Source organism: Nicotiana sylvestris, chromosome 2 (genome assembly GCF_000393655.2).
Source record: "Nicotiana sylvestris chromosome 2, ASM39365v2, whole genome shotgun sequence".
Lineage (NCBI taxonomy): Eukaryota > Viridiplantae > Streptophyta > Magnoliopsida > Solanales > Solanaceae > Nicotiana > Nicotiana sylvestris.
The window spans coordinates 134,531,586-134,545,201 of NC_091058.1; the positions used below are offsets into that span (position 1 = coordinate 134,531,586).

A 13,616-nucleotide genomic window follows, 5' to 3' on the forward strand; every position below is an offset into this window, starting at 1 on the left:
GGATAATAAGCAAGATATCAAATCAATTGGTAAGCTAATAAAAGATCACATGAATATAACATTATTAAGTAATAGATAATGTAATAACTATAAGCAAAGATTAAAGAGAGAGTTGTTTTGGGTGAAAATGTAGAAGGATAAAACTTATTCGAATTTGTGGTAAAACATAAAAAGGTAGTAAGAATTTTGTTAAATAATATGCTCAAAGAAGACATATCACAAACGTAATATGTTTAGTATTATTTAACATTGCTACAGGTATAAAATAAAAAAATATAAATAAAAAGAAACATGTTATCTGAAAGTTTTAAAATTTAAGGTAATTTCAATAACTCAAATTATAATTTGCTACTTGTGTCCGCGCATCGCGCGGGTACTTATACTAGTAAAATTTATAAAGGATTGAATATTCAAAAAGATAAATTTAAATCATTTGAAAGGAAACATATTTAATACATTATAGTTTGCTAATCATAATCACTAGAGTACATTGTGCCTTGCTAGTGAATATGTTGGAAATAATTTAGTTTAAATAGGAGTAGCATAATAGGATTGAGAATTAGGATTTTGAGTCTAATTACTTATTGGCTTGTAACCGTTTTCATTATTTCAAGGCCCAAAGTAAACTTTAATGCTTTTTTATTCTTAAACTTAATATATAAATATATTTTTCACATACAAATTTATTCGGTATGATTCGGTATTTTTTCGGTTTATTTTCATAAAATTAAGAATCTACCCTAATTATCGGTACAATTATAAATTTATATAAGAACCTATGATTTTATTAAAAGAAACCTAAAATCGATTCGATACGGTACGATTCAATCGGTTTTGTCGATTTTTAAATATCTATTGACATCCCTAGTCATAACACAACCTAAATATTGAATTTACTGTTATTATTATCATAGATTTCTTATCTTTGAAATTGGTCTTCTCTAAATCCTTTTTGTACATTACTAGTTTACTTTGTTAATTAATAGTGAGTTCTTCCTTTCTACGAAAAAAATATTTGTACCCACCTTATTTGTACGGAGTAGAACCCTTTTCTTTTCGGATTAATGAGCCAACCTTATTTGTTCAATAATCCATATCTAGTAGTTTCATAAAAGATGAAGTAGTTATTTGCTGCGCGTCCAATATTAACAGATAACTCTTCAATTCAATTTCGTCAAGCTTCCAGGGAATTCCTTGCTTGCTTTTATTCATCCAACCTCTGGAGGGAATAAGAGAAGCTAATTAATTAAGCTATGCAAGAATCAGTAATGGGGCCAAGCAATAATTTCAAAGATTTGTATATAAACCAATATTTGAAAGCGTCCAAGAGTCATTAAGCGAAACGATGTTAGATGATCTCGTTATGTCAATCTATCGTCTAAAAGGCGGACTTTAATTTGCGTCCTTTCTCCAATCATCTAACTCCATAATATTAAAATATACTATTCGAATTCTATTGCTTTCGTCAAGCAATGGTGTGTCAATCTCATCCTTCTCTCTATATATTATTCCCCTTTTCATTTGGCCACAAATTATAATATTTCGGTATTTAATTATAAATGCTGAAGTTCAATTATTTGTAATTAATATTGATAAAATATTGAAAAACTTGTTCAATGAATATTCAAGTTGAAATATTAGTTGACGCTTACAAATCATTTCGTTTTTTAAGTGATATTATATTTTAAACACGCAATTTTCAACATTAATTAACTTCAAGTCTTGAAATAATTTATTTTTAAAATCTTCAACGTGATATTGTCCAAATGCCTAAGTAGTCCCTTCGATTCCTTTATGCATTATCTCAAAGTGGCTGCCCGCCGTCTTTATCCCTAAGTCTTTTTTATTTATAAATAAATATTCACTTGGATTTGGCATCCATGGTTGCGGTTGTTAGAGTGTCAATACCACGTTTTTCTTCCTTTCAAGTTTTGCCAATGAAGAAATGGGATAAACACGCGTGCATTTTGACCTAAATAAAGCAAAAAATCAAACACATAAAAGGGCGGTTAACATAACCAAGGCAGGTCGCAACCATTTTAAAAGATGAATTTGCCTGACCGAGTTGTGACTCTTCGTTGGCCCAAAGAGTGACAAACTTGCTAGCTCCATCTGGTGGAGGTTATATTTCCTCCTCACTTTCTAGGTACTAGTATATGTTCAAAAGACGTATGCGTCAAAGTTGATCTTAAGAGAATGAGTAAGTATATATATATTAATACCGTTCTTTTAATTATGTAAATACAAAAAGGAAAAAAATTAAATTCAATAATCAACTAACGGCTAATCGTCCACCTAGGATATATGTGGCGAAACGTTCACGTTTCAAAGCAAATAAAGTAGTAATCTTTTTACCAGATTCGACTCGAAAATTCAATGTCAATCAGCATTTATCATCTCTATTTTACACAACGGAGAAAAAGAAAAAAAATCAACCCCTACCATCAATATATACCTACTCGTCCAGCTAGGACATATGTGGCGACACGTTTGCGTTTCCTAGAAATTGGGCCTCATTAGTCAAGTCACCACCACCATTAATTAATTACCCTCTTCTACTCCATTTTGATGATCTAAACACGTCATCACACAACTTATATCCTATATACACAGCTTATATTTTATTAAGTTGACGGATATTTATATTGGTTCCCTCCCTAACCAACACGTGTAAAGTATGACCAATGAATGTCCAGAGTATACACCATATCAACATCTCCCGTGATGACTTTCTAACAATCAAACGGTTGTCATACGAACAATTCTTAGCCAGACACTTGTACGCTGATTATAGTTGTCTACCTTGATTTTCGCCCTCGTGAAATAGTCTTGCTATATTGTCCCTTTTTCCTTTTTTGCCCCAGATGAAACCTAAATGAACCTTTTACTTCCTTTTACTACATCGAATATATCATGCAGAGGCTGGATCAGATGAACCTGTTCAACTTTTTGGGTAAAATTCAGACTTTAAAAAAATTCTAAATACTTTTTGGATAAATAGTACTAAGGTCTACGAGCCACTTTAATTGATTTTTGATTGCTTTCACATATATTTAAAAATTTATTTTTAGCATTAATTAATAATAAAATTGACCATATTAACCTTAATTTGTTAATTAAAAATCAATAAATACTCCTAGGCTCTTTAATCCAATGGAAACTTTAAAAAAAATGTTAATTTCTTTTCGATAACTGAAATAATTAAATATTGTGGACCACAAAAAAAAACTAAAAAAATCAATTAAAGTAGACCGAATGGAATATGAACAACACCTTTTTGTAGTGGGTGTATTGTCAAAATGTGTGATCGTTTTCATCTAATTATGTATATTATTAATTTAACTAGTATTAGTACCCGTGCGATGCGCGAACACAAATATCAAATTAGAATTTGAGTTGTTGGAATTACCTTAAAATTTAAAACTTTCAGATAACATGTTTCTTTTTTTTATATATATTTTTTTTATATCCGTAACAATCAAACTCCTTGATTTAGTACTTGTATTTTATTTTATGATCAATATTAAATAATATTAAACATATCACGTTTGTGATATGTCTTGTTTGAGCATATTATTTAACAAAATTCTTACTACCACTTTATGTTTCACCGCAGATTTGAATAAGTCTTATCCTTCTACATTTTCACCCAAAACAATTCTCTCTTTAATTTTTGCTTATAGTTATTGCATTATCTATTACTTAATAATGTTATATTCATGTGATCTTTTATTAGCTTACCAATTGACTTGATATCTTGCTTATTACCCTTTTGATAAATATATATAAATATAAATTTTTTTATTCCTACAATGTAATTTATTTTTGTACTTTTATCCTCTTACTTGGAACTTTATTTTCAATTAAATCTTTCAATAATATTTTTGAATATTATTTAATTATTTAATATACTTATACTTAATTAATTCAAAGTATAAATATTCTCACACTATCTCTATTTTACTCTTTATACATTCTCTTCCCTACTATGAATTTTTAATTAGTTTTTTACATTAATATTTTACCAATAAACAAAATATATAATATCACATGTTAATTTAAGTTATAACTTTGAATTAGTTTAAAATATTAATAGATAATTTTTTTATTATTATATTTTAAATCTATTGAATTTTCTTATAATTATTGTTTGTATCATATGTAATTAAATTTTGTTTCTCTTTTAATGTTAGGATACAAATAGACTTTAATTTTAATTCATAAAATTACCCACACGAGATATTTATTTTATATTTCCTTAGTTTTAATTTTTTATCCAATTTTTTATATTTCCTTAGTTTTAATTTTTTTATCCAATTTTTAGTTTTTTATCTAGTAAAAATTATAATTTTGTAGTCTTATCCATAGTTTGAGCGTTTCACCATAATTTTAATCTAAATCTCAAGTTCAAATCGTCTTTCCCTTCTATTTCTAATATAAATATTTTTAAATTTTTTATTATTGTTGTTAAGTTACCTAATATATATAGTATTTTATTTTCTTATGTGGCTTTCATTAACATGCCTCTTTATTTTATATCTTAATCTATTTATATCCTTTAATATTATTATATAAATCGATGTATAATTTTTAATATTGAAATAAATATTTATTTTATTTAAAATTAATACCCAAAATTATCAAATTGTTTAAATTTATTAATAATATTTTTAAGCCTTATATATTTACTTTATTTTATATTATAACTAATTCTTAGTATAAATAACCTCACATTATCTCTAATTTATTAATATTTTAATTTTTTTAAATTTTTTAATCTATTAAACTTCAGTTATGTGGTCTTATCCACATCATGGACATTTTTTATCATACTTAAAAAAAACTTTTTTATATCAAATTTAAATAAAATTTATCCTTTTTTGTTCTTTATGATAGAAATTTTGATTTTTTTCTCTGTTTGTTTCTCATTTTGCTATTGAATACTTAATATTATTAACGTTGTTTATTAGTTTACTTGAATTTAATATCCACTTTTATCACATTCATTTTAATATAATATAAATAATAAATAAAAATTATTTCAATAGTAACTTTAACTTTATTGCTCATATTCTTAAATAGTATGAATTTTCTTACTATCATATTAAAAAAAAGTCCCATCTCAAATTCAAATATATCTTATTCTTCTATTTTCTCCATTGGACCATATTTCCAAAAATTATCTTATACTTTCAAACTTAACCTAGCAATACTCAATTCAAATATTAATTGTAAAAACTCTAATTGTTGCAACAATATTTTCACTATTATTTTAAGAAATATTTATTTATGTATAAAATATTTATTGTCCGAATTGTCAACATTAATATAACCTCATTATATATATAATTATGTATAATTATAATTTTTTAATAATTATATATATATATATATATATATATATATATATATATAAAATTATTTTTCCTACCATAATTGAATTATACACAAAATTTACTTAAAGATACATATAGTAATGTATATTGTTCACAAATAAGCTCAGATACAAAGCTTGTACTAAATAAAAAATTATTATTCCAACTTAACATTAATGTGTAAGATACAAATAAAAATTTAATTAATTCTTTCTCAAAAAAATATACCTACCATAACTGAATTATATAAAAAAAATTAATTAAAGATACCTACAGTAATGTATATTGCACCCAAATAAGGTCAGATACAAAGTTTGTACTAAATAAAGAATTACTATTTAAACTTAAAATTAATGTATAAGATACAAAACGAAAATTTAATTGATTCTTTCTCAAATACCTACCATAACTGAATTATGCATTAAATTTTAATTAAAGATACCTACAGTAATATATATTGTACCAAAATAAGGTCAGTTACAAAGCTTGATCAATTAATTAAAATTCGTCCCTACCATAATTTATTTCGTCCCTACCATAATTATACAAAAAAATGTTAACTAAATTATACTGCTAATAAAGATTTGTATCATAATTAAAAAATAATTTTTATTGAACTACTACTTCCATTAATTATGTTTCTATTTATAATTCAAATTTTTAATGTTGTCTTAAAATTGTCAAGTGACTTTTTTTTAGCTTGCCACCTGGCTTAACGTCATACTTCACTATTCTCCTTTTAATATAATATAGATATTTTCAACATGTCTTCTTATGTGGAGGTATGATTCATTTGCACATTCTAAAATATTGTAGAGTGTGACAATTTAATTTGAAAGGTTAAACTGTTAAAGAGTGTATATTTTTTTTTACTTAATTATGTCTTGAACGCTTATGATTAGTCACACAATTATTGTGATAATAGTATCTCATGAACAACAAATGTAAATGTGAATTATAAGTTTTTTAAAATATTAAAAAATGTTAATCTTTTTCATAATGAACAAACAATGAAAAAGCGTTAAGAATTTAGAAAATATAAAATAAAAAGTTAGACACACACACATATAGATAGGTATATACACCGATTATTACCAAAAAAATATTACTAGTATCTTGATAATTATAGTACATTAATTAAAATTCTAGATCCGTTTTTCACTTGGATTAACGTAGCTGGCTGTCATTTCGTCATATCTGCAGAGAGAGTGGACCTATAAATATGTCCGAGCATGACACCTTTCTTCATCGTTCAAAAGCTTGAACATTTCAAACCCGTAAAGCTCCCATTTCCCCAAGCCAAATTTCTTTCTCATTACTAAGTTTTTCTTATTCTCTTTTGTATCAATGGCGTTAAAAAAATCGCTAGCTCAGCGCCTTTTCAATGCATACAAAACCACTAATTTTTCCATTTCCACATGCCGTATTATTCCTTCAGCTTCATCCATGGCATCCAATTCATTGACTACTCCTTGTCCTGATAATAATATCGCCCCAGATCCCGGAGACAACGGAACTTTCCGGCGATTCCTCCACCGCTACCCATCTCCGGCGAACTCGCCGGATCTCCGATCACTACCCTCCGGCGAAAAGCTCATCGAGAAACTGCGTGAAATGGACACTGAAAGAAACAGGATCAGACTCGATGGACTCCTGACGCCGGAAAAGTTGAGGCCGGAGGAGACGTCGGAGGGAAAATTGACGGTGGAGGATGCAAGGAAGTTGCTGAAATTATCACAATTGGAGATGGTGAAATTGAAGCTAAGGAAAATTGAAAAAAATTGTATTTCGTACTCAGAATTTGTTCAGATCTGCTGTGAATCTTGTTCGAATAGTACTGATCAATGCCTAGAATTCGCGAAGATTCTAGATGATTCTGGAAGTGTAATTGTTCTAGGAAACGTTGTGTTCCTCAGGCCTGATCAGGTTGGTTTTCCACTTTTTCATTATTCTTTTATTAAGCCTTTCTCTGATACATAAGGATTATTGTTTCTACAGATTCTCAGAAAGATAAATTACGATGAATTACTATGTGATGGTTGGTAATTAGCAGCATTACATAGAAATTATACATGTTGATTTACTTTTCGTTAGATACTCCGAGTCTACCGAAAACTGATAGATTTTCATCTATTTTGTGTGTTTTTTCTCCAGACAGGAAAATGAAACAAAGTTACTCCAGATCTCTAAACGAGATGGTGACTTTTATAAAGGAGTGGACCAGTCGGATCATTTTCAAAGACCCAAAAATTTCTTCTTGAACACATTCGAGGCTTTTAAGATATTTCTCCCCAAAAAAAAAAAATTGAGATATTTGATTATTGGAGAGAAAAATGAGATGCTAAAATTTTAATTTATGGATTTTGGGGGTTTGGTGGGGGATGGGATGTAGGAAGAGTTGGGTAAGAAGAAAAGGACATCCAATTATTGTGGAGTTCAAAAAATTAGCAAAGCCCATAACAAAGAGAAAATGATTTAGCTATCAATTTCCATTTCCATTTCAAATTGCCCACTGGTATTTTCTAATGCTTGACGCTATAGAACTCTTAGCAAATTAGGTGGGTGAGAAGTTGTTTGCGTAGTCATGGGTAGAGAAGCCCCTTATGTCAATTGTGGCATATTCATATATTACGTGTGTTTAATGGGTACATAACGTGGTGGATTGGTCACTCGTCTATCCCATTCTTATTGGAGGAATAGAGTAAGAGAATAACAAATTTAGGGGCCAAGATATTTTCATTACTCTTAAGAGGGAGATGTTATTTTCATTTCTCTCAACAGGGAGTTAGCTCTCATTTTTAGGTAGGATTTTTTATGCGTGTCGATTGACTTTTCACAAATTGGGTTTAGGAAAATGTCAATTTTGAAGTTTTATTTCCTGTTTATAAATTAGTAGTTACATCGTATGATTTTAACTAGTGTCAACCTATTGTCTAATGTCTATATACATATGAATTTTTAAAAGAAATACTATTTATATATACGTGTAAGAAATACTACTATGCTGATTGTCATATGATCTTCAAATAGACAGAGGTATGTCAAGTGGAGTGTTAGTTTTACCCAAATGTTTGGTACTCTGTTTTTGTTTACAGGTAGTGAAAACCATACAAGGCCTATTACCAATGCCATTGCCGAACCCAAATGACCCACAAATGATGAAGGAGCTCAAGCAAATGGAGGAGGAAAAATCAATGATTGACAAGAAAGCTGAGTCATTGGTGCGTAGAGAGTTGTGGTGTGGGCTAGGCTATTTTGTCATTCAGACAGCAGCATTCATGAGATTGACATTCTGGGAACTTTCATGGGACGTCATGGAACCAATTTGCTTTTATGTCACATCCATTTACTGCATGGCTGGTTATGCATTTTTCCTCAGGACGTCGAAAGAGCCTTCATTCGAAGGATTTTTCCAAAGCCGATTTGCTGCTAAGCAAAAACGACTTGTGAAGCTTAAGAATTTCGATCTTCAAAGGTATAATGAGCTCAAAAGAGCTTGTTATCCTAATTCAACGTCGCCTCCTGGAAATACCTTAGCCTTTAACCCTTTATCCCTTGATGTAAACAAGACAGAATTTCACCATTTACCTGAACATTTTTCTAGGTAGAATAGTTTATTTCATGAATAGGGAAGATTAAAACAATATTATGGTTGCAAAAGAAAAAGAAGAGGCATCAATTTTGTCTCTGTTTTTTTTTTCTTCCCTTCTTGGTTTTAGTTTTACACTCGGACAAAGTTAACTTTTATTGTCTATTAATGACGGCCAATGTATATGTATGTGAAGAGTTTAGGAATGAAATGGAGTTCCAATAACAATACGAATCTCTTCTTCGGGTATATGCATTTTGTCACTACTCAAAACGGTACACTTGCCATACTCAGCTTCTCGTTATCAAATGGAGTATAATTTAATTAACAATTACAAGTGAATAAAATAATACAGTAGTTATAGAATATTGATGAAACCACCGGATCTATATTTTGATCCAACGAATATGCCAAAAAAGAATGACTCAGAAATTATGTGCCTGTGCCCCTCCAAATGACAAAAACTGGGAGATTAATGTAGATTCTTTTTCATCATTCCCGGAGATTGTTGGGGAATATAGAATAGGACAAATCAAAATGCAACAATTTCAAACGAATGCAAAGTATGGGTCCAGGGTCTACCTGGATCGGATTGGTCCGGTTTTTATCAAAACCAAATCAAATCAATTATATCGATTTAGATTGGTTCGGTTTAATCGGGTTTTTCGGGTTTTTTATTACTTAAATATTTGTTTACCCTAAAATTCGAGTAACAATTAAACTTATATTGTGATTTTAAGGATATGTGATTTAATCCAATACCAACTGATAAACAAGGAATTAAATATACAAATTGAAGAATAAAATAAGTCAAACAAGTGTGCAAACCAAATCTCGACCTCGAGCTATGACGGCCTAGAGGTGGAATAGTAGAAATAGCAAGTTATAAAGCAACTCTGATGAACAATGAATAAAATAACTAGAGAATAAAGTGTATGCATTGTATTATCAGTCAAAATGTATCTTACAAATGAATGGGCTCCCCTTTATATAATAGGGGAGTCCTAAATAAGGTACACTTCTAATTACGAAAATAAATCATGTGATTAGCGCCGATAACCGCTTGGTATTATCTATTCCGACATTCTACCGAGACCTTCGGTTGGTTGCTAATATCTTGTCATTCCGTTATTATGCCTTACTCGAGGTTGGTCATACTCGGCCTTGGTTTTCATCGATCACTTTGATCATCAAGCTCTATACTCCGCCATCGGGCTCGAGCCAGGTCCGTTTTGAGCTCATTCTCGCATCAACTCCTCGAGCCTACGAAATCGAGGCATACCTGATTTCGACCGTATACAGATAGTCCCCGCATTTCTCAGAGTGAAATGATAAGAAATGATTTGATCCTCGATTCTCCGATACCTCGATCATGACGTCATTTCCATAACGTCAGCGACAGAAGTGACTGAAGTGTCACGTCCGCATAGTTCCCAAGGCCATTAATTAACGATGGCTGATGGTTGGCCATGAATTTCCTCAAACCATTGAAGTGGCCACTATAAATAGATCAATTTCTCAATCTTTACTTCCAAAACCTTTCCTCAAATCTCTACAAGCTTCTCAATTTTCTTTAAATCCATCCTCCTCTTCAATGTGTGTTTGTCATAACATCAACTTCTTCTCCTTTATTGAATCCCATAACAGTGATGGCTAAAACATCTAAAGTTGTCCCTCAAAAAGAAAAAAAATCCTCATCGCGGTCGGCCGGTGATAAAATGTCGGTGGAGCCTCGCATTGAGGAGTGCGTTCCTGGGACATGCGAGCTGTCTTCCGATTTAAAATCGAAAGACATTCATCAGTTCCAGCCGATGCGAGACCATGTCCCGATACATCTGCTTGATATCTGAAAACGATCTCGAGCGGGTGAAAGAGGACTGCAATTGGGAAAACAAGGATGTGGTGATTCCTTCCCCTGAGGAGGACATCACTACCCATGTGAAAGGGTACTTAAGTGTGTATACTTACCCTTTAACATTGTGTCCCATAGATCCGGTCATACTCGATTTCTGTCACCAATATCGGGTGACCCTTGGCCAGATCTACCACTCTTTCTGTCGCATTGTCATTTTGATCAGATATTTTTTAAGCAAGGTCAAGGGGATATCTTTTACCCTTGACCATCATGTTATACAACCCACGCCTTTATCGAGGTGGGCTGATAAAGCTCCAGCGTCAGTCCGCGAAGGCGCTATTCTCGAGCATTGATGAGGACAAAGACCGAGGATGGATGGGCCGATTCGTCCGAATCAAGATCTCTGACCTGATCCCCGCCGAAAGAATGCCATTCCCCGAGGAATGGAACATGAAACATAAGTACAACTCCATCAATGATGTTCACTATTTTGCTTTCTTTATTCTCCTTCGATCTAATTTCTTTTTCATGGTGCAGTTTCCCCTTAGTTTCCTTGTGTGATTCTGGACTTTGAAGTTTAGGTTCTACAACTGGCCTCTACTTCTTCACACACCAAGCGTTGTTGGCGTGATTTGGCCAAGGGTCGGTGAGAAGCTAAAAACCACAGTGAGTCCCTTTGTTCACATATTGATGTTTCTCTGTAAAATACTTAGTTTCTCCTCATGCAGGCCTCAGATACAATGTTGTTTTGAGGTCGCCTCCGCCTGGTGAAGAGGAGATCCCGAAGCCAAACAAAGAGAAGAAAAGGAAAAGGATCTCGCCTCCAAATACCTCAAATCACAGAAAAAGTAGGGTTCGAAACCAAGAGTCGACCTGCATCCCTATCTGCTGATGCGATTCAACAACTTTGGGAGGAGGAGAAAGAAGGAGAGGACGTCGACTGCTTGTTGGTAGTTCGGAAGTGGGGAAGCACTGAAACTTCAAAGGTCGTTGAACCAGTGGTAGTTGATGCGGTTCAATCTCGAATCGAAGAAATCTCGGAGGGAAATCCGAGCAGAGTCCTCGAGCCATCGGGTGATAAAAGCGTACCCCTCCGTGAAGAATGGCTGGCGGGTATGCCTGAAGGGTCTAATTCTGAGGCCCCTCAAAAAGAAGAGAATGTCCCTAGTGATTCACTTGGGATAATTAATAACGATGAATCGCCACCCGGCCCTACTTTCTTCGAAGGGCAGTTCCGAGATGCTCGGGCTATGAAGACCTCTCACGTAGGGACGACCCACAAAGGGAATTATATTTTCTAGGGGTGCTTCATAGGGGTTGAAAATGGTCCCGATCCGAATGCTTCGTTCATTTTTTATGAGGCCCAGCGGCTTCTTAAACAAGTATCTGCTTTCATAATTATGTTTGTGTTTTACTCTCATTTTTCCAAGTCTGACTTTTTCCCTTTGTGTGAAGGCCATGATGCTCTATCGAGAAGCATTTTCCAAGTCTTGAGCTGAGCTGACCCGATGCGAGCCAAACTTAAGAGGCTTGTGGAGGAGAGAAACGGCCTCAAGCTCCTCTATTTTCAAAAAGATGAGGAGATCAAGGACCTCTGAGTCGAACTGACGAGGGCTCATCGAGCAGGTAATGTAACGTTTTGGGAATTTGTTACGTATTCATTTGATTTAGTGATTAACATTTTGACTTTGCAGGACCAGCAGAAGGATGAGCTGGTGGAGCAGCTTCGAGAAGAGGTCAAGACAAAAGATGCTGAGACCCTAGGGTAGAAATAGCACATGGATCATCTTGCCTCAGAGAAGGACACGCTTTGGGCCTAACTAACTTCGCTCGAATGCCAACTTCAAAGTGTGAAGGGGGAAAGCTTGGCCCAGATCCGGAAGATTGAGGAGCTCGAGGCTAAGTTGGCCGCTGAACTTGTAAAGGCTAAATCTAAGGTGGAGGCGTTTGTGTCCTCTTACCGAGCTGACGCCGAGGCTGCCAACATTCAGGCACAGGATATCTCGCCAGGCGACAATCCTAGAGAGAGACTCTCGAGGAAGTGCATGCTCGTGGCTTTGACCTCTCAACCGATATCGAGAAAGTGAAAGCTTTGGAGGACGAGGTTGTAGCTTTACTCTCCGATGATGAAGACTCTACTAGTGGATCTGAGAGTGGAGGAGATGAGGATGAGGTCCCCGAAGAAGCTGCTTCCGAAGATATAGCTCCCAAAGATGTGGCTCCCTAAGTGGACTAGGCCCTTAGGATTTTGTTTTTTGTGTAAGGCCCCTCGTGGGCATTGTACATACCTTCTATGTATAAAAAAGTTCCCTTTCTTTCCGCTCTATCTCTGATCCGTGGTAAAGTCTGCTTTGTTTTTGCCTTGCGATGTTGTTATAACTTCAATAATTGAGTGAGCATCAGCTCGAACTCAAAGTAAAACAAACCCTTAGGTTTTTTAGTAAATAATAGGAAAGTTTTGAACTTATAATAGAATACCTCTTAAGGTTTTATGATGAATCCTCGAGCTATATTCAAGTCAATTTTATTTGAGCTCGGAATAGTGGGACCCTTATGTCCGACTTGAATGAGAACAAGGTCTTGAACTCTAAATGTTTTGGACCTTAGGCTCTTTTAGATCGGACCGTTATGGCCTCTAAAAGATGGCTATTATTTCCCCCCTTCGGCTTAAAAGACTTAGTAAAAATTTCTTTATGACTTGGCAGGTATTTTTTACCCATTAGGTTTTTTGAGGGTCCGATGCCGATGGAGACCCCTTTGCTTTTTGTGCCTTAGAACGTTTGTGTTAGGTAATTTG

General features: G+C 33.2%; 1 protein-coding gene across 1 annotated transcript; it reads left to right on the forward strand.

The window, feature by feature from the left end:
• The first annotated feature begins 6,622 nt into the window (after nucleotides 1–6,622).
• LOC104214110 (calcium uniporter protein 2, mitochondrial-like) lies at nucleotides 6,623–9,213 on the forward strand. The gene is made up of 2 exons (XM_009763734.2): nucleotides 6,623–7,301; nucleotides 8,471–9,213. Exons 1-2 carry the CDS (start codon nucleotides 6,723–6,725, stop codon nucleotides 8,981–8,983), a joined length of 1,092 nt encoding a protein of 363 aa, XP_009762036.1. The 5' UTR covers nucleotides 6,623–6,722; the 3' UTR covers nucleotides 8,984–9,213.
• Nucleotides 9,214–13,616: the final 4,403 nt, after the last annotated feature.

Bases quoted from the DNA above. Each gene is read 5' to 3' on its own strand.
- LOC104214110 (XM_009763734.2), top strand. From the start codon at position 6,723: ATGGCGTTAAAAAAATCGCTAGCTCAGCGCCTTTTCAATGCATACAAA. The intron at 7,302-8,470 runs GTTGGTTTTCCA...TTTTGTTTACAG, and splicing joins TGTTCCTCAGGCCTGATCAG to GTAGTGAAAACCATACAAGG.